This window comes from Odocoileus virginianus, unplaced genomic scaffold (genome assembly GCF_023699985.2).
Source record: "Odocoileus virginianus isolate 20LAN1187 ecotype Illinois unplaced genomic scaffold, Ovbor_1.2 Unplaced_Contig_5, whole genome shotgun sequence".
In the NCBI taxonomy this organism is placed as follows: domain Eukaryota; kingdom Metazoa; phylum Chordata; class Mammalia; order Artiodactyla; family Cervidae; genus Odocoileus; species Odocoileus virginianus.
In genome coordinates, this window is record NW_027224322.1 from 1,188,792 (window position 1) to 1,214,981 (window position 26,190).

The 26,190-nt window shown below is 60.3% G+C and overlaps 1 protein-coding gene and 1 long non-coding RNA gene across 3 annotated transcripts in view; one reads left to right on the forward strand and one right to left on the reverse strand.

Annotated features, from left to right (window-relative positions):
- The window catches only part of HDAC4 (histone deacetylase 4), a 283,225-nt gene that overhangs the window by 17,058 nt on the left and 239,977 nt on the right, over window positions 1-26,190 (reverse strand). Inside the window, exons 16-22 of one of the 2 annotated variants that reach the window (XM_070463614.1) lie at window positions 23,012-23,117; window positions 17,981-18,027; window positions 13,510-13,617; window positions 11,512-11,567; window positions 9,919-10,006; window positions 8,295-8,414; window positions 7,553-7,650 (exon numbers count right to left, since the gene is read on the reverse strand). In XM_070463614.1, coding sequence (XP_070319715.1) covers window positions 7,553-7,650; window positions 8,295-8,414; window positions 9,919-10,006; window positions 11,512-11,567; window positions 13,510-13,617; window positions 17,981-18,027; window positions 23,012-23,117 — 623 coding nt within the window. Of the gene's footprint in view, window positions 1-7,552; window positions 7,651-8,294; window positions 8,415-9,918; window positions 10,007-11,511; window positions 11,568-13,509; window positions 13,618-17,980; window positions 18,028-22,996; window positions 23,118-26,190 lie in introns of both variants that reach the window. The other variant, XM_070463612.1, reaches the window with a different exon arrangement.
- LOC110129309 (uncharacterized) lies at window positions 20,894-22,902 on the forward strand. Its single transcript, XR_002311446.2, has 3 exons — window positions 20,894-21,554; window positions 21,885-22,007; window positions 22,510-22,902. It is a non-coding gene; the product is annotated as an uncharacterized lncRNA (long non-coding RNA).

A 26,190-nucleotide genomic window follows, 5' to 3' on the forward strand; every position in this document is an offset into this window, starting at 1 on the left:
ACCATGGCCGCGGGGCGGGCCCCACAGAGGACCACGGCCACAGGGCACCCCCTGAAATCCCACAGGCTGTCATCAGGATGATATGAAATCACCGTTTACAACAGCAAAGTCAACTCTGGAAGATGACAACTTTGGCCAAAGAAACAGAATCAGTTCCATTCAGTTCAGTTCAGTCACTCAGTCGTGTCCAACTCTTTGCGACCCCAAGGACTGCAGCACACCAGGTCTCCCTGTCCATCACCAAGTCCTGGAGTTTACCCAAACTCATATCCATAAGAAACAGAATGCTCAGTATTAAACACCTCTCATCTAGGAATGATTCTGGGTTGCGGTCCTGTTGAGAGGTCCCTCTGATTTCAGGTGGGGGAAGGCCGAGAACCCCGGAGAGACACACACAGGTGAAGACCCGGCCCCTGCTCCGCAGGATTCGCAGTGAGTAGCCGGGAGGCCCAGCTGGATGCCCGCGACCACACACGGCCCTGGGGGCTTCCCCGGGGACATCCACCTGTGACGGGCCCGGTGCTGGGAGTGTCCGCCACCGAGACTCGCTGACTTCAGCCCTGGCACTTCGCCCACCAGGAAACCCCCTTCTGGAGCCAGGGTGGGCCTTCGGCATCCCGCCACTTCTGTTCTTTGCTCTGAGGCTGTGCTCCGTTCAGCTTCCCCTGACACCTCTGCAGAGCTGACAGAAGCACTCCCAAGGACCTGGGCTCTGGGCCTTGGGGGCCACCCCTCAGGTCCCAGCAACACTGCGTGTGGATCAGACCAGGGGCTGACAGTGTTCCGGCTGAGGGCCAGGGAGCAGACACTTCCGTCTTCGGGCCATTTGACTTAAAAAACACAAGGTGGGACTTGGCCCCTGGGCTGCCGTCTGTCAGCCCTGCCCAACTCCTGCCATTCAGACTCTGCTAAAGTTGCTCCACACATGACACCAGCCCCAGCTCTGAACGCTTCTCTGTGCCAGTGGGACGAGAGCTCACAGGAACTGGAGACGTGACGTAGAGAGCGCCGTCTCTTTTTCTGGCTGCACCACACGGCATGTGGGATCTTAGTTCCCCGATGAGGGGTCACACCTGTGTCTCCTGCACCGGAAGTGCAGAGCCTTAACTGCTGGATGCCAGGGAAGTCTGCAAGCGCTGTCTTCTAAACATAGCACAGGCATCAGAGCAGGCCCCTGGGGCTTGCGTGGAAATTCCTGGTCCAGGCTGGTAGGATGCGGGGGCACCTCGGGATCCAGGAAGAGCCGTCTGCTCTCCCTCCACTCCCGGCAGCTGTGTCTGTCCCCCCAAAGGCACAGGCCACCGTTCCACCCTGCGAGGACCTGGCGGGCCCCTCTTCACGAGCCCTCATCATTCCAGCGAGGCTGGTTTTCAATTATTTTTAATGAAGTTCTTGTCACATAAACTTTGTCTTTGGGTGGGAGACTGGCTTCGGCCGCAATCTTGGTAGTGATTTTAAAGCCGGCACGGTGTTTCAATGAAAACCACAGACATTTCAAGCAGACGCCGGCTCATTCAGAGAGCTCCGGCAGCCGTTTTGAAGCAAGTGCATGTGGGCGCTCTGTTGCTCCGCTTTGAAGTATCGCAGAGCGATTCCATTTCTAATCCCCACACAAAATTAAAAAAAACAGCCCTGTGAAAACCATCATTAAAGGAGGTGAACACCGAGAGGGTCCCTGGCGTCTGTGCTGGGTGTGTGGCTTCGCCCCAAAGCCAATCATAACAAGTTGTAAAGCACGGCTGATCCCACGTGTTGGCATGTGGGTGTGGGCGTGTGGTGTGTGCATGCATGTCTGCAGGGTTTGGGGAGGGGGCTGGCTCACCGTCCAGGCGGGAGTCTGAGCACCTGGGAGAGCGGATGTCCATGTGTACACCCTCCTTTCCTCTTCCTGACTGGGACGGTCGACGCTGTAATCCCGAACGCTTGCTACAGGAGGAAGACCTGAAATGGTGCTGTGTGCCCGGCGTGTGCTGGGTGGGTGTGCAGCACACACTGAGCCCCAAGAAACGTCACCTCCCCTTGACAGGACTCGGCTTCCTCCTGAGTAGCAGAGGGCTGGATGCGTCACTACTGACAGTCTGCCAGCCTGCCTTCTGGACCTCCCAGCATCACCCCGCCGGGGACCCTCGTGCCAGAAGCAAGCTGCCAGCTCATGACCACTTAACAGGTGCTACAAAGAAAACGGGAAACTGCCTGACGTTTTATTTCTAGGATGAAGTTTTAATGAGCAGTTTAGTCTCAGAATAACAAGATCTAAATATCTGCTGAAGGCCTTCCCTCAAACCGCTAGTCTAAGGTGAGTGGGTCTGGGGGTCCTTGGCGACCTTCGGCAGGACAACCAAGGATAGCAGGAAGGGCCAGGAGCTGCTCAGGGCAGCTTTCAGGGAGGAGACCCTGAGAGAGGAGGTGGCCAGGTGCAGCTCTGGATGTGGAAAAGCAGGGAGGGGAAGAAGGTGACAGGGACGAGCCGTGGAGGTCCTGGGGCCTTCGCTCTGGACACACGCTCTGCCACACACCTCCATCCTTTGCTTGCTGGCCAGTCCACACCTGCAGCCAGGTTTCCACAGGGGAAAGCCAGGCCGGGTGCCAGGGGAGGGGTGGGCTTGGCAGGCCGGACGACAGGGTGGACGTTGCTGATGGGTCAGTTCCTGCTCGGGCCAGCCTGGCCGCTCCATGAAGGCGGCAGCTCATATCTTATCAGCCACACAGTAACCTCGCATGGCCAGACTCTGGGGTGTGCCAACATGCCAACTCCCAACCCACAGTGAAATCTAAGTGCACGAGCTGGTTTAACAGCTGGCTCCAACTTCCAAAAGACAAATGACATCTCGATACACCACCCAACTGGGGCCCGCACAAATCCACCAGACCGGCGGTCAATGCCAGCTGGGGGCACACGACTGGCGGCCAGCGGGCCGCAGAGCTGTGTTCGGGGGCTGTGCCCACGGGTGCCAGGGCCTTGGCTGGAACCAGGTTTCCGGCTGCTATGCTGCCCCTGGCTCCCTGCTGCCCCTCCGAATGCCCTGGAAGCACTGTCCACGCAAGCTGGCCCTAAACACCCCTCCCACGCAGCCCCCGCAGCCTTCGCCCCGCAGGCTTCCTTGTTCACGCTCACCGCTGTTTTGGACTGGTTTCACAGTTCACGTCTCCAGTCAGGAGAGCGCTCACTGGCTGGAGGTGCCGGGCAGAGGACGCTGACTGTGGATGCTGAATCCAGACCCGGTTTTACAAGAGGTTGCTGCTGGGAGCCCAACAGCACGATTTCAGTGACGGTGTTTTGATCACCGAAAATTTCCTTTCGTTTATGTTCTGCAAGGGGAGGCATGTGCCCTCTGGGATCTGGAATCTCTGTATACCTGCCCTGGGGGGCCCGGCCTCTGAGCCCCCTGCCCTGGGAGCCCACATCCTCTTGAGACCCCGCCCCCTCCACCAGGACTGCAGGCCAGGGGCCCAGCACCTGCTCATCAAGTACCCGAGCTCTGCTGAGAGTGGGGATGGGAAGGAAGACAGTGATGACGGGAACGTGACTGTCCTGGCCGGGCCCTGCAGCGGTGACGCCGTGGCCTCGGAGGGCTGAAAGCCGCCGAAGGCTGCCCCTGCTGCTGCCCTTCCCCAACAGGCTCTGCCTGCCCCCCCACTGGAGCTGCGTCCCCGAGGCTTGGCCTCTTTGCTCTCTGCTCGCCAGCCTCCATCTGCCAAGGTGAGGACGTCCCTCCCCTCCACCCCCTGCAGGCTCCTGGGCAGCAGGTGAGGTGGGCACCTCACCACTCCAGACCCCAATGTACTCTCACCCTCTTCCTGCCCCTGCACTCCAGGCCCCACCCATCAGCCCCCAGGAGGCCCTTGTGCTTGAAGGCTCCACGACCGGCCGTGGGGTCAGACAGGTGGGTCACACCGCCCGGCCTGCACCTGTGGGCGCATCCCCTGCCCCGACACCACGGCTCGGCTGGGAAGCCCCCACCCGAGGGCAGAAGGAGGGTGCATGCCATCAGCACAGGCCCGCCTCACCCGGGGACCCTGCCGCCCACGAGGACAAGCAGTGTGCACCCCCACCTGCACAGGCGCACAGCGACCACGGGCTGAACACATCGCTCAACTCCCAGGTTTTACTTCTCTTTTCCTTTAAGATCACTGCAGAAGGATGTCCTCGGATGAACGCTCTGCCGAGGAGAAGACCTGGACGCCCCTGAAGACCTATAGTGGCCGCAAGAGGGGTCCAGGCGGGTGTGTTCACGGCTCCCAGGGGCTGGGCCCTCAGGGACGGGCTCCCCGGAGCAGACACGCTACTGTGAACACAGCCAGTGCCGCAACTGGACTCTCGAACGTGTTTCAGAAGGTCAAGTTTTATGTATAGTTTAGCTCAACAACAACCAACCAGCGTTTTTAAAAAAGAAAAACGTGGAAGAGACAAAAGACCCTCAACCTTCCTGCAGGGCTTCAAAGGTTGGGAAATGAAATGAACCTGCCCAGCTGCTCAGGATAGAGGCCGACCTCACTCAGAGAGAGATGAAGGTTTCCACTTGCAAACAGGCAGTTTCACCAGCATTTCTGATAACTTACAACACAGCCTTTAAACCTACACTGGGCTCTGGGAGGAGGAGCAGTCCCAGCTCCACCATCCCTGGGCACCTTTATAACACGGCCTGTACCCCCACAAGGTGCTCTGAGGGCAGCAGTCCCAGCTCCACCATCCCGGAGCACCTCCGTAACATGGCCTTTCCCCCGCCAAGCACCTCTGTAACGCGGCCTTCCTCCCAGGCAGCACTCTGAGAGCAGGAGCAGTCCCAGCTCCACCATCCCTGGGCACCTTTATAACACGGCCTGTACCCCCACAAGGTGCTCTGAGGGCAGCAGTCCCAGCTCCACCATCCCGGAGCACCTCTGTAACACGGCCTTTCCCCCGCCAAGCACCTCTGTAACGCGGCCTCTCCCCCACGCAGCACTCTGAGAGCAGGAGCAGTCCCAGCTCCACCATCCCGGAGCACCTCTGTAACACGGCCTTTCCCCTGCCGAGCACCTCTGTAACGCGGCCTCGCTCTGAGGGCAGCAGCAGCCCCGGGCCCCGTGCCCCGCGCTGCCAGGCAGCGGGGAAGTGAGGGGTTAAGAAAAGTGCACCAGCGCCTCCTGGCCCGAGGCCTCTGCTGCTCAGCAGACTTCAAAGCTGCTGGTCTGGCTGGTTTGAATTAAGGTCCCCTTTTCTCCCAGAGTCTCCAGGCCCAGGAGAAAGTGCCGCTGCCTCTGGCTTTCATTAGGGGCAATTTTCTTATCTCTTCTTCATCTCGGGCTTGATCTCCTGAAATGCAATGAGGCAGGCGTGGGTCTCCGCAGAAGGTGCCGCCTGGAAGGCATGCGGCGAGCGTCGTCCGGCCCCCGGGGAGCGGGCAGAGGAGGGGAAACGGCTCCTGACCCTCCTTCCCCCCTCCGATCGATGCCCAGGGAACCATAAATTGTAAACTTCAAAGTGCTATTTTACATTAAAATCAATAAAAGAAAAAAACCCTGAAACAATTTTCCTTTTCAAAGAGGCTATTTGAGCTTTAAAAAGTTCACTTGATAGGGCATCACCATGTACACACTTGGCAGAAGATTAAAACGGGACATCAACAGCAACTTGGGGTGAGGGGTCCGTTGTAATGCCGGCGGGCAGGGAGGGGGAGACCCCCAGGACCCGCCTCCTGCCCGCTTTTCCACCCCATCAGTGTGCCCAGCACCCTGCAACAGCCCTGGAGGCCCGTTTAGTCGGAACCTGGTCCGAAAGAAGAGGGAACTGCCATTTTTATCACTTTAATCCGTAGTTTAAAGACAGCCTCCACCAGAATTCAGCCATGCTGGGTCCCCTGAGGCATCAGAGGTCACTGGGCTGTATCCACGCCTCTCACCCCGAGTCCAGACACTTTATTCCCCAGGAAGTCCCTGAGGAGGGCCAGTTCTCCGGGTGTGGCGTGACTAACTGCAGGTGGCTGGAGGGCATCCCAGGGAGGGCGGTGATGGCCTCCACAGTGAAGGCCAGTTCTGATTTCCTGAAGCTGACATTTAACTGTGTACGTGAGCGGTTTTCAGATGTGGTGTCCGTTTGGGGGAGTCCTTCTCCCCTAAATAAGGGGGCGGACAATGTCACGATTGCATTATATCTTACCAAGAGAAAAAGGAAACAACAGTATTAAAGCCACTGAGATCGGAGGAGAGTGGTCCAGGGGACGACCCCGCGGGCCTTCTTAGGAGGCGATGGGGTCCTGTCTGCACTGACGACTTTCACTGTCTGCGCAGCTCATTGCTTCAGCCGTTATTTGTGGGAACTGGGTGGCAGGCGAAGGGGCCTCATGTCGGCGGAGGCACCCTTGGGCCTGGCCTTTCCATCCCCAGACCCAGACAGTTGCCCTTGAGGCTGGGGACCAGATGAGGGAGCAGAAGCTATGAGGGTCGTGTAAGCCCTGCGGCCACCTCACCCAAAGCCCAGCCCAGGGCGGGAGGCAGGGAGAGTCCTCGGCCAAGCTCTGATGGCCTGGCCTTCGCTAGGATCTCAGCTACCAGAGGCGACAGTCGTGCTCACATCCATGCACGCCTCCGCATACATAGCCATGTGCACACGCATGCACACCAACACAGACACAGGTGGGTCACAGCCACACACACACATAGATACAAGCACATCACACACACACACACACACATGCCCGCGTGCAGGACAACCAGAGCACGCACTCAGGAGGAAGGGAGGAAAGTCCCCTGGAAACTTGGTGGGCTCCAAAGCCTGGTGCAGAGGCCGCGTTGCAAACAAAGACCAAGGTCTGTTGGGCTTTGCCACTGATCAAAACCGTCCTCCTTCCGAGGGGCCCTGGACACACACTTGGCAGGGGCTGCCCCCCCATTCCCCATCCCCACCCCCAGCCACCTGCTCCGATTGCAACAGTGCTACCAGCCCCAGGTATCCCTTCAATGTGGCCCAGATCGAAGCAGAAATCACGGCTCGATGACAAAGCAAAGACGGTTTCACAGAATCGCCCTGTACCAGATTCCCCCGGCCCAGCCTAACACGACGGAACTGGGGTGAACGGGGGAGTCAACTCCTGATTTTGATGTCAGTAGAGGAGGGATGCTTACTTCTGTTTCCCATTATCTCACAAAAGGTTTTTTGAAAGAAGAATTAGGAGATTAGGAGCCTTTTCAGACTGCAGCACCCGATTCTTGTTAACCTCACGCTTTCTGACACCTTCCCCCAGCCTTCCTCACTTTCTTACTATCGAGAGCCCAGATGGAGTCCTGGTTTCCATGTGACTCGCAAGACGGGAACCCTGCAGATGGAAGGTGAGAAGATGGTCTTGGGGATGACACCTCTGGCCTGAAGAGCACACTGTGAGAAGCCTTGGGATTCGTCCCCCAAAACACAGAGACAGCACGACCGGTCCCCGCGGTGCCCGGGAAGGAAGGGGGTGTGCTCCCGAGGGAAGGTGAAGGTCAGAGGAGAACGGTGAAGTCCGCAGGAGCTGGGGCCCTGCGGGGGGTTCCCGACTGCTCCCTAAGTGCCCCACGGGGCAGAAGCCAGGACCCTCACCTGAAGGCCGCTAGGTACTCTGCGTCTCCCATGGGGGGGTCCAGGCCGCCAGTGAAAGCCATGTTGACGTTGAAGCCCACGCCGGGGCCTGTGCCCACCTGTATGGAGGAGAGAAATGCGTGTCACGACCTGGGTGGCCCCTCGGGGTGCGCCCCTCGTCCGCCGCCCGCCCCCGACACGCTGGCTTTCAGGACGGGGCATTTTCAGAGGCAAGAGCCCTGTTCCCCCGCCCATGCAGAGTGTGGGGGCCGTGCGCCCCACCCGAGGGGGGCCGCAGGGACTGCTGCGAGCTGGCTGTCTGCCCTGACTTCCCGTCTAGAACGAGACCCCGAGGCGGGCGGGCCCATCTCCTTGGAAGGGATTCCCCACTGCCGGGCTTCGCCGCTCAGAGCAGGGACCTTTGCTAAAGCCTCGGGGGCCACTCGGGAGCCCACCGTGGGGCACCCGACTGGCGAGAGGGCGGCCACCCTGGACATGCACGGTGACTGTCCAGCAGCCTCTCCCGAGGGCGAGGGTGCCTGTGCTCACCGGCCGACAGCCCGCGGTCCGCCCAGGTTAGAACCAGGGCTCTTCAGGGTGTCCGCGTAGGCACGCGGACCAGACGTAGCCCATGTGGGCACACGCGAGGGATTCGGGCTGACGGCCGACCCCGGGCATGCTGGCCCCCTCTGCTCGTGGGCGCGCCCGCGCCTGCCCTCCCGCCGGCCCCCAAGGCCGCGCCCGCGGACGGAGCGCCCCTCACCTCGTCGGGCGCGCCGCTGCCCGGGAAGAAGTTGCCGTCGTCGTAGCGGTGCAGGGAGATGTAGAGCACGCGGGGGTCGCCATAGAAGGCCTGCTGGGTCCCGTTCCCGTGGTGCACATCCTGCGGGGCGGGCGGCTCAGTGCCGGCACCCTCCCCACGAGGCCAGCACCCCCCGCCCTGCAGGGATGAGCCCCGGCTCAGGGCCCTCAGCAGGTTTCCCGGGTGTCTCAGCGCCCCGGGGGCTGCCGTTTCCAGGCAGGCTCATTTGAGCAGTGTCGTGCCCCAACCCCGGGGGGCAGGGGGGGAGCTTGGCACCACTGTCACTGCTGGGTTAAATGCCCTTCCTGCCAGCCTGCAGCTCCCATGGCTGCTCACTTGGGAGCACGGGCTCAGGGCCGGCTCCGTCGGGGTCTGAGAGATGCGGGCAGACCCAGGACACCGGGGGTGCCAGGCCCCAAGTGGGGTGACAAACCACACGAGTGGGTGGCTGGCAGCCGGTGCGTGAGCTGCGGGCTGCAGACGAGCCGCGGTTTTCAGCCCAGGAACTGCTGAGAATCCCGCACATGAACGCTGTCTGAGCTCATTGGAGGAAACGCGGAAAGACAGCTGGAAGTGGGGGACCAGCCGGACTCCACCGAGGCCCGGGGGTGAGGGTGGGGCAGGCGCCACCCGCCACCATCTGTGGCCACAGCAGAGCCTCCTGTGCAGCCCTGGATGGCAGCCGGCAAGCACCCGCCTTCTCAGAGGCTTCGCGTCCCCAGCATCTCTGACTGCTCCCCACGGGGGGCTGACGAGGGGCTCCCTGGGCTGAACGGAGCAGGCACCAGGTGTGTGAGGACCAGGGTCAGCAGCCCATGCCCTGCAGCCCCGGCATTAAGGACGTCTGACCAGTGCCCGCCGCCTGGAGCTTGGGGTGTCCCAGGCTGTGCTCCGGTTTTACTTTTCCCAAACTCAGGAGGAACTCTGCAGCATAAAGAATAATCCTGCCTGAGGTACCTGATCTTTTTTAACTAAAAAAATTATGAAATGGATCATAAAAACCAAAGGGAATTTTCTCCCCTTCCCCCTCCATCTATGGCTTGAAAAACTATATAATAAAGTGAATACCCTTGAGTACCCACCTCCTACTTTTGAATTTCAGTTATTCTACGGCGTTTTTTTATAGACTTTACCCTCGGAGGCAGGGCACTGTCAGAAGTGACCCGTCACGTGCAAAAGCAGGACAGGGGGTTAAACTGGTAAAAACCGGGTCTCCCACAGAAGCCGGAGTGGCAGTGAGGCAGGACGGCTGGGCCCCCATCGGTGCCAAGGGCCCACGAGCCCCACCTGCCCCCCATCCTCCTACAAGTTTCGGCAAGACCACCCTCCGGCCACTGCCCTCCACCAACAGCCTGTCTCCAGACACTTCAGAACCACGGTCACTGACAGGATGGGCTGGTAGGAGCTGGCAGACTCCTAGGGTTTGGGCTTTTACTTTCTGCATCTTTGAGGGAGTTTCCAGAAACTGAAGGTCCGAAAATCCAGTTGTCAGCGGAGGTGGGAAAGCCTGCCTCCTCTCTGTCTGCTGGGGGGTGTGGAGCGGGGTAAGGACGAGCTGGCAGCGCCCCAGGGCCCCCCAACTCACCCAGTCCACCACGAGGGTCTTGCTCACGCTCAGCCTTTGCTGGAGAAGCTTAGCAGCGATGGCCACGGAGTTGAAGTAGCAGAACCCCCTGCAGGGGAGCATCAGGAGAAACAGAGACAAAACGTGGGCTCTGATTAGTCTGTACACAGCTTGCATGAGAACACTCTAGAATCCCAAGGGTCTAAGAAGTCTGGTGAACCACGGCTGCTGATGAAGCGATCTGGACACCTTTACTGACGCTGATCACAGAGACACACACACATGCACGGACCCTGCACGCAGCCCACCCGCGCTCTCTGGGTGACAGAGTCCATTTCACTTTGTGCCCCAGGACACCTCCTGGGCCATGCACTGCCCAGCTTCCCAAGAGGCACGAAGGCCCATGGGACACAGAAGTTATGATTTTACTTGTTCCCCGCTTATCCCTCTGTGTTCTAGGATGTATACAATGATTCTAGAGAGGCTTCCAGAGGATGGGAAAAACAAGCTAAGAAAGTGAGTCGAATAAAAATGAAAATCTCCTAAATCTGAACTGCCACAGAAGCTGAGAAGCCTGGGTGGGTTTGTTTTCGGGGTGCAGGCCAGCTATCTGGAAGCCTGGGGTACCATGCACCCATATGGAGCCTCTCCTGCCTCACTGGCCTCCGAGACCCTCAAGAGAGCCTCCAGGGAGGAGACTCCTCCAGGCTCCATCCGGGTCCCCTTGGGCCCACTCTCTAGAATATCTGACAAGCCAGACTCAGATTGGAAAGGTGACCTCAGAGAAGACACCCAGGCTAGCACCCACTGCTGGGTCTTGCGGACGGTCCTGGGCCAGCGAGGGATGCACACGGGTGATGACAGTGCCCTCCTGGGCAATGGCCCTTCCTGCAGCCAGGTCCCGACACCCCCACTGGGGTCAAGGTGGCTCCCTGCCTGCGTGCTTCCTGCTTCTCCCCGCGGCTCTGCCTGCACGTGTGTGCATCACCGACCGACAAGTCAGCGCTCAGCCTTCCAGGCTCCGCCCGTCGCCTCGACCTGATGACCCCAACACTGTGTCTTCTGTCTCAGGCCCCGGTAGAAGCCCCCATACGGCACCCGCTGAGGGTTTCCTGTGTCCACTTTGGGCACAACTTGTGGGGTCAAGTCCTGTGACTCCCACAGGGGGTTTCTCCTGGACAAGGATGGGCGTTGAGTCCACATGCCACCCCCTGCCACCTCGGCCAGCTCCACAACCCGAAACACAGGCTGGACAGCTGACCACCGTGGTCATGGCCTGGCGACTTGAGCCTCACGGTACCAAACCATGAACAGGTTGGCTGGAAGGCCACACATGAGCAGACCCGAGATCTAGAACAAGGAAGCACCCCTTGAACTCCTTCTGGGGCAGTTGACGTTCCCTTTCCTGGGCTTGCCCTCGGGCTTGACAGGGAGACGGCGCCTCTGGACTCCCTTCTGCACTCTCAGCCTCCCTTCTGTGCCCCCTGCCACCCCACCCTGCGTCTTTCCACAGTCACAGCCAACTCCAGCTGCACATCCTGCTGGCCCGGCACACGGGAGGGGTGTGAGACAGTCGTGCGTCCCCTGCCCGTGAGCGACCATGTGTCCACTTACATGGGTGTGCTCTCCTCTGCGTGGTGTCCTGGAGGGCGGACCACAGCAAAGCCGTTCTAGGCGTGACACCAGGGGGGAGAGACAGGGACAGAAGACTGGTTTCAGGTCAGCGAGAAAAAGATCACAGGCTGAGCACAGGCAGAGTCTGCATGGTTTCCAGCTGCCCCTGGGGCGCACAGACGCGGGCAGGACCCAGGGCTCCCTGTGAGCGCTTCGGAGACACCCAGGTCCCTTCTGTCAGAGGCCCGCTGTTATCACAGGTCACTGAGACGAAAGGTCAGCTCACTCCTGACTTTCCATCTGCAAAAGTCTGCAGGCCAGGCTTCGGGCTGCTGAGCGGGGGAGTCTGGGAAGGAGGGGGCAGGGGCGCCTGTAGCCCTGCTCTGATCATAACCAGCAGGAAATAACTGGATGGGAACGCTGGAGCAAATGAACCTGACAGGGCTTGGCTGCGCCCTGGTTTGGCCATAATGTCAATTTCCCTGCTGCCTCTGCAGCTCAGCTCCCCGGGGACTGGGCATTGCAAGAAAAGGACCACTATCGCCTGTGAGGAAAGTCTACAGGCTGGAGAAGAGCTACAGGCTGCCCCCTCCAGGCCCTGAAGTCACTTATGCTTTAAAAAGACCATCTGCAAACCATCCTGCAGCCGCTGTAATAAAGACAGTTTAGACCAGCACGCCCGGTCTCGCCAGCCCAGGAAGCTGTGTGGTCAAGGTCTGCAACGGAGCCCCCAGGGCCGTGGACCAGGCTGGCTGGGTGTGGGAAGTGTGCCCAGCCTGCTGTGGAGACTGGGGTGGGGGTGCACGTAGCGGGAGCCCCCGCTCAGCACCGCCCAACCACCTCCCCGTCCCTGGACAGGACCCCACACCCCAGGCCTCTCTAGTACCCCACAGCTCTGTGCCCGCTCCGGTGTAGCCGAGAGCTGACTGACGGCAGGCACGGTGGTGGGGGCAGCACACAGGTTCCCAGTGGAAGGGCAGCTCCACGCCAGCACCCCGAGGGAGCAGTGAAACTTATCAACGTCATTAAACCTTGACGTCTCTTTACCACCCGTGCAGAGAGATAGGGGGTGTGTAACCAGCCCGGCGGGGCTGTCACCTCGGGGAGAACACAGCTGTGGTCAGGGTGGGATCTGAGATTCCCAGTGAAAATCAGAGCTTTGGAAAACCAGCTCTTCCCGGCGCGGAGGAGACCCTCCTGATGCAACGGGAGGTGACGGGCATGGTTCTCAGGGTGTGGGCTGCAGTGCACACTGCCTAGTAAGAGGCATCTGAAGGGTCTGGAGCCCTCCACGACCCGTCAAGCCCCTCATCTGCAGACAACCGTGCACCGTGCAAAGTCAGGATAAGCGATGCACTTGGCGTGAGGGGCCGGTGGGGTCTCTCATAAAGCAGGAGGACAGAGGCCACTGGTGTGCTTTAGGGTCTACACAGCAACACGTCTTCAGGACAGCTTCCCTCTCTGAACTGGGGTGTAGCATCAGAGACGCAGACCCGCAGTGCCCTGAGGAAAACCGACCCCCTCGCCCTGCACCATGCCAGGCTGCAATGCCTTCGTGCGATTCAACCAAGGCCGCGTATGCCAGCCAAGGATGCAGGACCGGGTGTGACGATCCTCGCTGAGCCACGAAGCCAGATGTACTATCATTGTTAAATTAACGAAGACTCCTTTAAATTTGCAAAGACTCCTTTTTCAATCTCAGATGAGTAGTCAGCCTCTGATGACACAACTCCTACGGACAAAAGCTCTCCTGGTCTTTCAGCCACTGTGAGAGGGTGGGGCTCCAAGACTGGCCTTGCTGAGAACCTCTGCGTGGCTGTGCATGTTCTCACAAGGGGCAGGGTCCCCTGCGGGTCAACGGCTGGGACAGACCTGGGTGCTCCACCCCCCTCGCAGCCTCCCAGTGCCCAGCAGAAGCAGGGAGCAGAGGCGGCTGGCGGCACCCTCCCCGGGCACTCTCCCCCTATCCCCGAGCCCCTCCTGCGGGTCCTCACTGACCTTCAGCTCTCCTGTGGCCACCTTGAAGACCAGCTCCACCACGCAGCCCACGGCCAGGCGGGCGGCCCCCGACGAGTGCACCTCGTTCCATATGGTGTCACTGTCCACCTGTGGAGACAGCGTGCCCGCGGTGAGCCCGGCGCCCAGTCGGTCACACCGCCCCCGCCCCCGAGCAGCCGAGTCCCTTGTGCTCTGCCTCTAAAACCGGAGGGTCTCGTCTCTCCCTGACTAATTACAGAACATGGCTCACATTCCAGTTTACTTTTCTTTTTATTTTGAAGACACGCCAAAAAATACTAAACAGGAAAAGAACGGTAAATGCACCCAAAATAGCACGCCTGCATTCTCACCCCTTTCTGAGGCGTCATTTCTTTTCTCAGTGGCTCCAAGTTACTCCATGCTGAGAGTCATGATGTTAAGGTTACCTAGCTCCCACTACCTCTTTTTTTAAATTGGAACTGCAGCTGAGTTACACTCACAGTCAGCAAAAGCAAATGTTAAGAAGGGTTAGAATTAGCTGTTTGCTGTTCAGTTGCTCAGTCGTGTCCGACTCTTATAGATTGCAGCACGCCAGGCTCCTCTGTCCATGGGATTTCCCAGGCAAGAAGAGCAGGTGTCTGTGTCTGTGTCTCCTGCTTTGCTGCTGGCTCAGATGGTAAAGAATCTGCCTGCAATGTGGGAGACTGGGGTTTGATCCCTGGGTTGGGAAGATCCCCTGGAGAAGGAAATGGCAACCCACTCCAGTATTCTTGCCTGGGAAATCCCACGGACAGAGGAGCCTGGTGGGCTACAGTCTGTGGGGTTGCAGAGAGTCAGACATGACTGAGCAATTAAGCAACTCCTGTTTGCAGGTAGATTTTTTTACCACTGAGTTAGAATTAGAGACCTCTCCGAATGATGATGCTATTTCATGATGAATTTACAGAGAAGCTCCGCATGCATGGTGGGAGCTAACAGGGACGGGCGCATAGGGGAGGAGAACCTGTCTCTTGGACACAGCCCTGGTGGACTCAGCCTGGGATGGCACACCTGCCAGGTAGCTGTTCTCCTTCCAACAGAAACACAGGTGTGGCACAAACCTGTTGGGCAATTTGTTTGTGTGATGGTTTGTTTATTTACCCCTTAGATGTACAGATTCAAATTCCAGCTAATATGGGTGGGAAAGAAGTCAGGGACTTGAGGAGCCTGGGGGCTGGGATCAGGGGCTTCAGTGAAGAAGTCCCTGGTCCCAGGTCAAGGGCCCCCTCCAGGTACCCCCAGGGCAGGGTAGCTGGTGCCTCGCCGCACATGCCTGGGACTCCCATCCTCTTCCTGGGGAAAGCCAGGCCTAGAGAGGGCTCTGGAAAGCCTTAGTGACAAGACCATCCACTAGGAGCTGAGTCTGCAGGCCTGTGAGAACCTGCTGCCTGCAGCAATCCCTTCCAAGCCCCGAACGCTTGGGCCCAGACACATGGGCTGAGCTGCAGGTGAGGGTCTGGTACCCCGCCCCCGCCAGGGTCGGCGCCCAGGCCCTGATCATTACGTGGGATGGATGGGTTTCTTTCAATGAAGTCTTGAGGCTTCATCTTCAAAGCAAGATGATTTAAAATACATTTACGAGCGGTTCGAGCTATTTCCTGAGGAGCGTTATTCCGTGCGGGCTCTTCTTTTCAATGACCAAACCGCTATGTTCTTTAAATAGCTTCCAAATGTCAGAAGAACGCTCTGCACTTAGCCCGGTCTCCGCGGCATTAATATTCAACGTTCAAAGACAGGCTTCTGTTCTAAATAATGGTGTGCTGTTATTCATTGCTGTAGCCTCTCAACTAGAATATTGGGGACCAGTTACTTCAGCTCAAGAATCAGTTCAAGAAAATTGACGTGAGAGCCAGCCTTCTGAGAGGCTGCACCCCTGAGGACCAGGGGTGGTTTGGGCAAAAAACTACTCAGATTCTGTCTCCTCCAAATGCAGTAACTTGGGCTTTTGGCTAAGTAACCAGAGCCGGGGCGGGGGGTGGGGGGGTGGACAACGGACCGACCCTCCGCGTTCAGTGAAGGGTCTTTGTTCTCTATTCTTCTTTCTAGGACCCAGAAGCTCCCGTAACGCTGTGTCCAGGGTAAGACAGACCTCCAGCCCCACTGCAAGACCCCAGGCTGCCACTGCTGCCCGAGAAACTGACGGCGATTTGCACTGCCTCAGGGCCTCGGTCCTCCAGCTGCTAGCCATCAGCTCCCCGTGGACCCACTGGGATGGGGGGCTTGGAGCCCTGAGTTCCAGAAGAACGAGACTCCAGTGAGGGTGCTGGAAGTGTGACACTGCAGACGTGGCCCCACTCGGGGTGACCGCCACACACAAGAGTGGTGGAGGCAGGGAAAACAGGCCCCCCCCCGCCCGATTCCTCCACAGTTCCCCAGAGCGAAGGTGGACGGGAGGACAGCTGGGGAGACCTCACACGGAGGTTTCAAACGGACACTCGGGGTGGCTCTTCTGGGTGGGCTGCGGGCCCCCAGGGCCTGCGAGAGGCTGCCCCCTCTAGCCAGGACAGGGCTGGAAGGGAAATGCAAAAATCGGGAGGAGAGCAAAGCAGAAGTTGCTGTTAACTTGGTTTGGGGGGGAAAAATGTAAAACAAGAAAAACCTCTGTTATACAACCTGGATGTTCACTTGAGCGATCTTTCCTTCCTTGTCTCCACTGCTGACCCGCACCCTCCCAACCACACCTGGGTCCCTGGGGTCCCGTGGCTGCACCGACGCCCCGGGGGCTGGCCCTGGGGTCTGGAAGGAGACCCCGAGGCCCAGGAGGGCTGTGGCTGCACCAGCGGTGCGGCAAAGAGGCCCCGCTGAGCCTTGCAGGCGGACTGGAACCTCTACCCTCTGCCCGTCTGCTTGTGTCAGCTGCTCAGTCACGTCCGACTCTCTGCGATCCCAAGGACTGTAGCCTGCCAGGCTCCTCTGTCCATGGGATTCTCCAGGCAAGAATACTGGAGCGGGTTGCCACGCCCTCCTCCAGGGGATCTTCCCGACCTAGAGATAGAAGCTGGGTCTCCTGCATTGCAGGCAGAGTCTTTACCATCTGAGTCACCAGGGAAGTCCTGTTAGGAGTAATTAGAGCAAACAGTTGGGAGTGAACAGTCCCTTTGGACACAACACAGTTCACACTTCCCCCTGATTACTCTGACTGATGGACTCCCCTCTTGACCTGGCTCCTCTTGGTAAGATTCTCCAGGTCTCCGTGCTCCCGAGCGTTTCTGTGCCCGGATGCAGAGGTGGGAGCCTTAGCCGGTCATGGTGGGGTGGGACTTGGACTTCACACCCGGGAGGGGTCGCCTGGCTCAAGGCCCCAGGCCCCAGGCCCCATTTCGCTTTCATTTGCAAATTATAAATCCTGCCTTGTGCAGAGCGGCTGCGGGGCAGTGCAGATCCAAACCTTTTCAAGTCTGGCCAAAAATTTGCCCCGAATTAAGAGATTGCAGCCTATTTACAATACAAAATACAATAACTCTAGGAGGGCCTGGTGGTGGTATGAATAAATGCCGTTTATTCTCTTTCTGACGGGATAATTTTCAAAGCAGCAATTTTTGTAAAGACTCAGGAAGAAAACAATTTTGTTTCATTTCCATAACAGAATCCAGACCTGGGCTCTGCCGTGCGATCTGTCATTACGTGGACCTTCGACCGCTTGCGTAGGTCTAGCCGGGACACCTTTGCGTCCACTGGGTCCTTTGGCCTCTCTGGGCCCAGGACCGGCCATAGCAGCTCCTGGGCTGGGGAGCTCCATGGCCGGCAGACGGGCCGGGAGTGGGCTGCTCTGACCCTTGACCCCAGCACGCTCTCCTTGCCTGTGGCCTTCCTCATCCAGAGGCCAGCGTGGTGGGGGGCAGCCCCCCGGATGAAGGAGAAGCTCTGGCTGTGCTGGGGGGCAGCTGGGCGCCCAGACGGGTTCAGCGCCCCCACCATGAGCAGGCAGAGCCCGGGTTAAACCCAGACCCTGGTTCTCCCGTGTCTGCTCGCGCACTTCTGCTTAAGGGCTCAACCCCAGGGGCGCGGCTCTGCCCGCCTCTCGCGGCCCATAAACCTGGTGCCCGCAGTCAGAGCAGCAGCAGGGGCCTCGTGCTGGAGCTCTGTGATCGGGATCGACACACTCCTGTGCGGCGATGGGATTCGTGAGCTGAGCCGGACTAGGGGGAGCGCGGCTGGGCGGGTCGGATGAGACGGGCCGCACACCAGATCCCGTTTCCTGAAGCCAGCCCCGCTGCCAGACGGCCTTCCCCGGAGGACGGTGCCCCAGACCCACCATCAAAACGCTCACAGGCTCACGGGGCCTTTGAAGCCACACGTGTGCGCGGTGGGGTGACCCCGCCCCACGGATCCTGTTTATGGAAAACACCTGGCAGCAATTACCTGCTCTTCGGAGAGCGGGGCAGCGGTTTCTGTGACCACCGGGACCCCGAGAACAAACAGGACGTTATTTACACATTAAAGAAACACTTACCCCGACACCACCGCAGGGCAGCCTGACGAACACAGACGTTAGAGAGCCTGCAGGGAGAAGAGAGCCCGGGTCAGGTGGCAGGGTCGCCGGGCACTGGTGGGGACGCAGTGTGTCCACCGAGGGGGCACACGGGCTGCACGTGCAGCTGCCAGGGCGACACCTGGCCAGCAGAGGGTCCCGGGCTGAGCGGGCCCAGCCCCAGGGAAAGACCCCGCCTTCCCCAGGGCACCAGCTGCTCCTCTAGGGGTGCGGAGCCCCGTGGGGGCTTCTGCTTCCAGCCTGAGCTGGGCACCTGGCAGGGAACCACCCGAGCGGCGGCATCCAGAACTCTCGCCCCCGACCCCGGCCCTCCACCCTGAGCTCTGGCCGCCACCCTCCCCAGCAGTGAGCAGGAGGCCCGGGGTGATCGCCGCCCCCCATCCCGTCCCGGGGGAGCCCTTTAGACGTGGAATGCGAGTCACGGCAGGCCCCCTCCGCGTGCAGGAGTGTTCCAGAGGCACCGAGATATGCCCAGCTAAGAAGCCACACAGCCTTGCGGCTGGCCGTCCAGGAAGGCCCTGTGTGGGGTCCATGGGGCTCGGACTGTCCCCGCCCAGGGACAAGGCCAGGGACCATCTTCCTCCTCGGTGTGATCCCGGGGCAGGCCGACGACCAGCCCAGAAGGCGCCCCTCCCCAAAGGGAGGTGAGGCCTGTGCCCACCTCATCCGGGCTCCTGGCTGGGACCATGCTGGGGACCCTCGCTGCCCCTCGAGGTGGGGACCTGTCCTGCCTGTGCGCAGGCCTCCAGGTCAGGGCCCCCCCCATCGCCCCCGCTGTGGCTCCGGACTGCGGTTCCCAAACTGCCTCTTCTCAGAGCCACACGGCCTCCAGCCCCCTTCCCTGTGAGGCCACGGGTACGGCTGCGTCTCCTACCGCGCCCCTGCGCCTCAGCCACCAGACTAGGCTCCCTCTCCAGCTCGCTGCCATGAGAAGGTGATGACCAGGCAGCTCCCTCCAAGGTCTGCTGCCCACATCAGTCTGGCCAAGCCATGTCACTTTGCCCTGCACTAACCACACAGGTCTTTCTGCATGTGGCTGAGAAATGTGCGGATTCAACCGAAAGAGGCAGGGAGACCACAGGGCAGTGCTGGGGCACTGTTACCATCATCGGAGGCTGCCAGTCACCCCAGGTCTGGATACTCAGAAAGATGTCCTGATGGCAGGGCAGTCACCAGACACAAAAACAGGCCTCAAGCAGTGAGACGCCATCTGCCCGGGCATCCTCATGGCCACACGGGCGCACGTCACAAGACAGAGCTCAGTAGATGAGAGAGAAAGAGGAAACAAAATGGGCTATACTGTCATTAATGTAAATGGAACATACACACTCACAATGTGTATGTATGTGGTGACACCCTTGGCTCATAAAAGAAACGCTAAACACGCTCACATGGCTGCCAAGGGTGGGGAGTGGGGTCTGAGATGAGGGAGGAACGCTTCAACTTTCCCAGTAACCCCTGGTTCTGGCGTTTCTCTCATTTCTGATCACCTGCCTTAAACTTTGGAACCAGTTTGAAAACCTCACCCATCCTCCTGGTGGGGGACTTGAGTCCACCTGCACCCCTGCATGGGGACCGTTCCCCCATCACCCTGTCTCCTGTCCCTCGAGCATCACATGCCTGGTGGATGGGCACGCAAAAGGGGTAGGCTGACCAAGAGGGTGGACATGGACTGTCAGGGTGAGCTGGGAAGACCCCCGCTGGTCGGAAAAGGACATGAGTGGGCTTGGTGGCTGCGAGGTGTGTTCAGGGGTAGTGCAACCACTCTCCCGCCTGAGGCCGCGCAGAAGTGGGGGTCACTGGGACTGCATGTGAGCAGTCACGGGACCCACGGGCATCCCCACCTGTTCTGGACAGTTTCAGGAGCGGGGCTCCACGTGGGAAGGAGCTGAGCTGCCTGGAGGATCCGGGGCCAGGCTGCAGACCTTGCACTTGGCCAGCTCCATGCCTCCCTCCGTGGCCACTGACTTTGTCCCCCAGCTGCACCGTCCTTGTCTTTGGGGGCGCCTTCCCACCAGGCCCCACCCAGCCGCAGGCCAAGCCCTCTCCTCTGGGCCCCCAGCTGCTGCCCTCTCATTTCTAGATGTTCTGGCCTGTATCCATGCCACTTCCAGTGCCATAGGCTGGCCTCTGGGCTCCTCAGTGTCCCCTGTCCTCCCCTTCCTGGGAGTGGCCAGCTTGGACCACCCTGCCCTCCCCTCCCCCATGACTCTGGGTGTGGGGCCTGGACACCCCCTCCCAAACTCAGAGGACACAGATGTGCTTTGGGGCGGAGTGGAGGACGCTGTCCATGCTGGAGTGTCTGTGTCCAGTCTGTATCGCACAGGGCCTCAGCCGAGGGAGAGGGAACAGCAGGATGCCCCTCCACAGGGACCAGGGCCCTCCCCAGCTTTGGGCCAAGTGAACCCGCACAGCTCCTTCTTCTGCCATATCCTAAACCATGTGGCCAAGTTGTGGAAAACCCTACGGGGTAGCATCCATCCCCCAGGGCTGGCCGCTGAGATTGGTCTGGCTTCAGCGTATGTGTCCCCAGATTCACAAGTCGAACTTTGGCCCTCAGTGTGACGCTGGGAGGTGGGGCCTTTGGCAGAGGCTTTAAGCCGTGAAAACAGAGCCCTCACGAATGGGGTCAGTGCCCTTCATAAAGAGAGAGCTCCCCACTCCTCCCACCACGAGGCGGCACTGGCCATGAACCAGGTAGAGGCCCTCACCCACCACGCTGGCACCCTGAACTCACAAGTCCAGTCCTGGGGCAAGGGGTGTGTCTAGACAACATGCCTGAGCCTGGTTGGCTGGAGACTTCAGACTGGAAAGAACCTTCTCTGGAGCTGGCCAGGCCTTGCCCTGCAACTGCGGCCCAACGTTGTCCTGGCTCCCAGCAGCCCTGGTCCTCTCCCTGGGGCATGGCGGCATGCTTGCGTCTGCTTCCCGTGCTCTGAGACTTTCCAGGGTGCTCCCTGCAGGGTCCTCGCGGCTGGCGGCTGGTCCTCCCACCCGGGGACCCTCGTGTGGTCCCCCAGTGCTCGCCATTCCTCTCCATGTCCTCTGGAAGCTCCTGGGCCTGCGCACTAGGGACGCTCCTCAGATTTCCTTCTCTTCTCCGCCTTCCTGGTGTCCAGCTCTGGTCACATTCTACTCCCTGTCCCTTCCAGCCCAGGACTCGATTTCCGAGACCACGTTTCATGCTACTGCCCCTGAATGCTTTTGTTTTCTGTTCTCTTGTCTTTGTTCGTGTTCTGTGGACGTGGTGTCTCCCCTCCAAGGATTCTAAGGCCAGTCTTGGCTTCCATGGCAACTCCCAGAAGTCTGCCTCCGAGCGGTGAGCATGTTCCTAGGTGCCTGCAACTCCTGACCTTCTGCTCTGGCCAAGGGTGAGGGTGTGAAGCTGGTGGAAGGTCTGGGGACTCGGCGGGCTGGCACCATCAACACCACTGTTGAGGATCTCAGGGCACTGTGTGTTGGGGTGCCCCACTGTCAGCTCCCTCTGGGCAGATGGACCCTGAAGGAGGTCCCCCATCTCTGCCGGGGGGTAAAGGTCAGTGTGCCGGAAGCCCAGGAAGGAGGGAGGGAGGGCTGGTGGCCTCACCTCCTCTAGGCCTGAGTCTGTCCCAGCCCAGGGGCCCCCTGACTGTCTGTCTGGGGCTACAGGGCTGCCAATGGGACGCGATGGAGACCTCTCAGGCCCTGTGGCCTGATCCCCTGAGCCCTGCCTGCCTGTACCTCAGGGCCAGGGTCTCTGCAGTCCTTGTCTCTCGGCTGACAGCAGGCGGAGGTGGGGGCATCTGTCCCTGGGGCCAGCTCTGGACCCACTTCCTGGCACGTGCCGCCTAGCTCTGCACCACTAGCCCCCTCCCTGTCTCCCAAGTGTGGTGGATTCTGACGTCTAACAGTCCAGTCACTGCACACGGTCTCCTGCCCAGGCCTGAGCACGTTTCCTCTTGCACCCCGCCTCCAGCTCTGTGCTTTCCAAGGACTCAGCACCTACAAGGTGCCCAGCAGGAAAGATGTGTTCCCTGCGTGTACGAGGGGGTGAAGGGGCCCGCGGGTGCACAGGGAGGTGGTGGGGCTGCACTGCAGGGTCCCTGGGGGGGGGGTGACACCCATGCAGTGAGGGCCAGGCACAGGGCCGACCCTCTCCACGTCCTCCCTGGAAATGAGAGCAAACAGGGCACCGCCCATCTCCCCCGACCCCAGCGGGACCCCAGAGTCTGCTTCCAGGACCCTCTCTGCCCGCCTTGGCTCAGGGAAGAGCCCCGAGGGGTATCTCACCCCAGGGGGCTGGGACAGGCAGGGAAACCCAGGGTTGGTGACTGTCCTGGCTCAAGGTGATTGGGAAGTGGTGGTGGTGGTGGTGGGTGGAAATTGTCCAGGAAGTGTTCTGATGAGGGGCTCTGCCCCTGCGAGCCTGGGGACTCCACCTGTCTGTTAGCCCCACCTGCTTTATGGGGACCCTAACCACCTCCCAAGAGGGAAGGCGTTCTTTCCATCAGGCCCAGATCCCGCCACTTCATCTGGGGGGCTGCCTGCTCCAGACGAAGCCCGGCCCCTGGGAAAGGCTCAGGCTGCCACCGTCCCCCTGGGAGCCCGGACAAGCGTCCCCAGGTGGACTCTAGGACCAGAAAGGGGTGGCCACGTGGTGGCTGCGAGCCCCAACCAGCCTCGCCTGTCACAACTCAGCTAGTTGAGATTCTGCAAAACCAGCGGTGCTCAGCCCGCTTGCTCAGCCCGCTTGCTCCCCAACATACCCGATGCTAAGCAAGAAGCCAAGCACCCACATGAATGCCAAGGGCAGGTTCCTCCTCAGACCCTCACCTGAGAGCACGATGGAGAAGGGCTGCCTCTGCCCCCGCCGCCCACTCACAGCCTGGCGGGCGACACTCGGCCTCCAGCCAGGGCACCGGGAGGGACGGCCGGGCCTCTGGCGCGGGCAGGGCCAGGAGCAGCCTCGCGGTAAAGGTAAAGAAGGACTTGAAATACCTAGAAGTTTCTTACTGTCCAGTTTCTGCCTGTTGAGGGGGTTCGTGCCATAGAGCAGGGCGTGCGTCTCCGAGTGCACTGTCTGTAGCTCCTCCAGCGTGGCCTTGCGTCCGCGGATGCACTGCGGGACAGAATGGGACAGTCAGCCGTAGCAACAAAACAGCACCCAAGACGGAGCGGGGTTTCACATGCGCACGAGCACAGTGTGACTTGGTTGTTGAGAAATCAAAAGCAAACATCACCGCACATGATATTTGAAAAATATTTGGGAAATATTTTAGAGGACTTATACTTTAATTAGAACTTAGAAAGACACTTTAGGAAAAAAAAAAGATAATCCCAGCCTTCAACGCTTTAGCCCTCACTGTCACATCAATGATTTGGCAACAAATTGTTATTTTGCTTTCCAGCTGTGGGGGTCTGGTCTTAACATAGATGGGAGCCGCCTGGCGCCTGGGGCTGCGCTCAGCTCTCACGAGGCCAGATACCAGCTCCCTGGGTATTGAGAGCCTTCCTGGAGGGGAAGGCGGCCCATAACCAGCCTGACACCCCAGGCTGTGTCCGTCTGCATGCTTCTTCACTTTGGAAATTCCTCAGACCTTCGGCTATTTTGAGACATTCCCCAGAAATTACCACGAACACCACTGTCCTTGACTTGAGCTACGTTTACTCAACCTTTGAGAAGGAGGCTGATTTGTGAACCAAGATTCCGGTCAACACCTTACACTTTCTGAGAGTTAGAATAATGCAGGTGGAGCTGACTGGACTCCGGGGTGCAGGGGGGAGGCCTTTGGCTCTCTGGGCCAGATGCACCCCGTGCAGAGGTGGGCCAGGAGCTGCGCTCCCCTGGGAACCCCCTGAGGGGCCCTGGATCCCCTTCTAACAGTATAACAGGATCCCAGAGACGCAAGTCTGCTGAGCAGGGGCCAAGCAGAGGGAGCCTGAGGCCGCTGGCTGTGGCCAAGCCTTTCCCAGCCTGACTTCCAGGGTGGAGGGGTACAAGGTGGCAGGGAAGTTTACCACCCACCCCATGACCTTCCACACTGCAGTGGCTCAAAGAGGGGAGCCCACCCAAGGAGTGGGGGTGCTGGCTGGGAGGCTTGGGGGCCTCAGGAAGTCACGGCACAGCCGGTCCACTAACCACCCTCCCTCGGGGCCAGTCCCACACCCGTGTCCTCTTGACCTGGACGTGCCCTGCATGGTGAGCACTCCCAAGTGAGCTGAGGGCAGGCCTTGCCTCCGATCATTAGCAGCGTGGAAGCACCTCTTCGCCCCGGGTCTGTCCCATCAGCCTGTGTCTCTTCACGCCGGGTCCGTTCCTTCAGCCTGTGTCTCTTCACGCCGGGTCCGTCCCCTCAGCCTGTGTCTCTCACCCCGGGTCTGTTCCCTCAGCCTGTGTCTCTCACCCCGGGTCCGTCCCCTCAGCCTGTGTCTCTTCACCTCGGGTCCGTCCCCTCAGCCTGTGACTCGTCACCCCGGGTCCGTCCCCTGAGCCTGTGTCTCTTCACCCCGGGTCCATCCCCTCAGCCTGTGTCTCTCACCCTGGGTCCGTCCCCTCAGCCTGTGTCTCTCACCTCGTGTCCGTCCCCTCAGCCTGTGTCTCCTCATTCCGGGTCCATCCCCTCAGCCTGTGTCTCCTCATTCCAGGTCCGTCCCCTAAGCCTGTGTCTCTCACCCCGGGTCCGTCCCCTCAGCCTGTGTCTCTCACCCAGGGCCTATCCCCTCAGCCTGTGTCTCTCACCCCGGGTCCGTCCCCTCAGCCTGTGTCTCTCACCCCGGGTCCGTCCCCTCAGCCTGTGTGTCTCACCCCGGGTCCGTCCCCTCAGCCTGTGTCTCTCACCCCGGGTCCGTCCCCTCAGCCTGTGTCTCTCACCCCGGGTCCGTCCCCTCAGCCTGTGTCTCTCACCCCGGGTCTGTCCCCTCAGCCTGTGTCTCACCCCGGGTCCGTCCCCTCAGCCAGTCTCACACCCTGGGTCCCCCCAGCCAGCCTGTCCTGCAGGCCCCCTCCTGGATGTGGGGATGCCTGCGCCGTCAGTGGCCACCCTCAGCACTGCTGTCCTCGCCCCCATCTCCTAGCTCCTGCCTTGACACCACCCTGGCGGCTGCTGGCCTGAGACCATCCTGTGAGCGATGTAGAAGCAGCCTAGGGCCCCAGAGGCAGCTCAGCGGCAGGGAGAAGGCCGGGCGGGCTGGAGGAGGCGCGTCCGCCAGGCCGATGCTGCCCCCCAGTGGCGCGGCCTCACTGCGTTTGGAAGCAGGTGCGGCCGCCTCAGCCCTGCCGCCTGGGGTCCCTGTGCTCTCTCCAGAGGGACTCCAGGGCCGCACTGTGGGCCCAGACCTCGAGCTTTCTCCTGAAGAGATCGTGGGCTGCCATAAGCTGACAAAGACGTGGGGTCACCAGAGATGGGCTGGCCTCAGCTCCTAAACACCCCGTCCTGAGGGAGGGGCAGACAGGGAGCGGGCTCTGACGGCGCCCTCCAGGCGGCGCTGGGCCCCGGAGGATGGACAGGACGGTTCTGCTCAGCCACAGGCTCGGGCTTTCTGGGGTCACCCTGCAGGGCAGCACCGCCTTGCCGGAACCCTATCCCAGGTTCGTGGGGTCCACAGTGTGGGGGACACAGCAGGTCCCCACCGGGTGGGCACACGGGAGGCCGGGCCCCGCCATCGTGGAGGGCTCCCGGGAGGAGGTGCCGCCTCCTGCCCCACAGATGACGGTGCTATGGTGCCCACAGCCCGGAGTCCCCCTGGTTGGGCAGATACCCTTCTACCCCGACCCCCCCCCCCAGGCCCCAAGTCCCTTATGGTGGCCACAGTCCTGCATCAGAAGGGTGCAGGGACCTCCCAGGATCCTTTAGCAGACCTGTCCTCCAGGGCCGCATGCTCAGGGGTGCAGGGGTGGGGACTGAATTCCAGGCAGACAGACCAGTCTGTGCACCGCCCCTGCCCTGCAGGCCTGAGGCTCTACCCTCATCCTGAGAGGAGCTTTCTCAAAAACTCAAGGAAGGGAACCTTCGATGAGGAGCCAACAGAAACGACGGTCCTCCCCCAGAGCAGGGCCACCAGATCCCATCCTGGTGGCAGAGGCCCTGGGATGGCCTGGCCGTGCATCCTGGGCGATGAGAGGGAGCCTGGCGAGGGGCAGGCTTCCCAGAGGATGGCCAGGAAGGAGAGTGTGTGAGAGGGGGCCAGGGAAG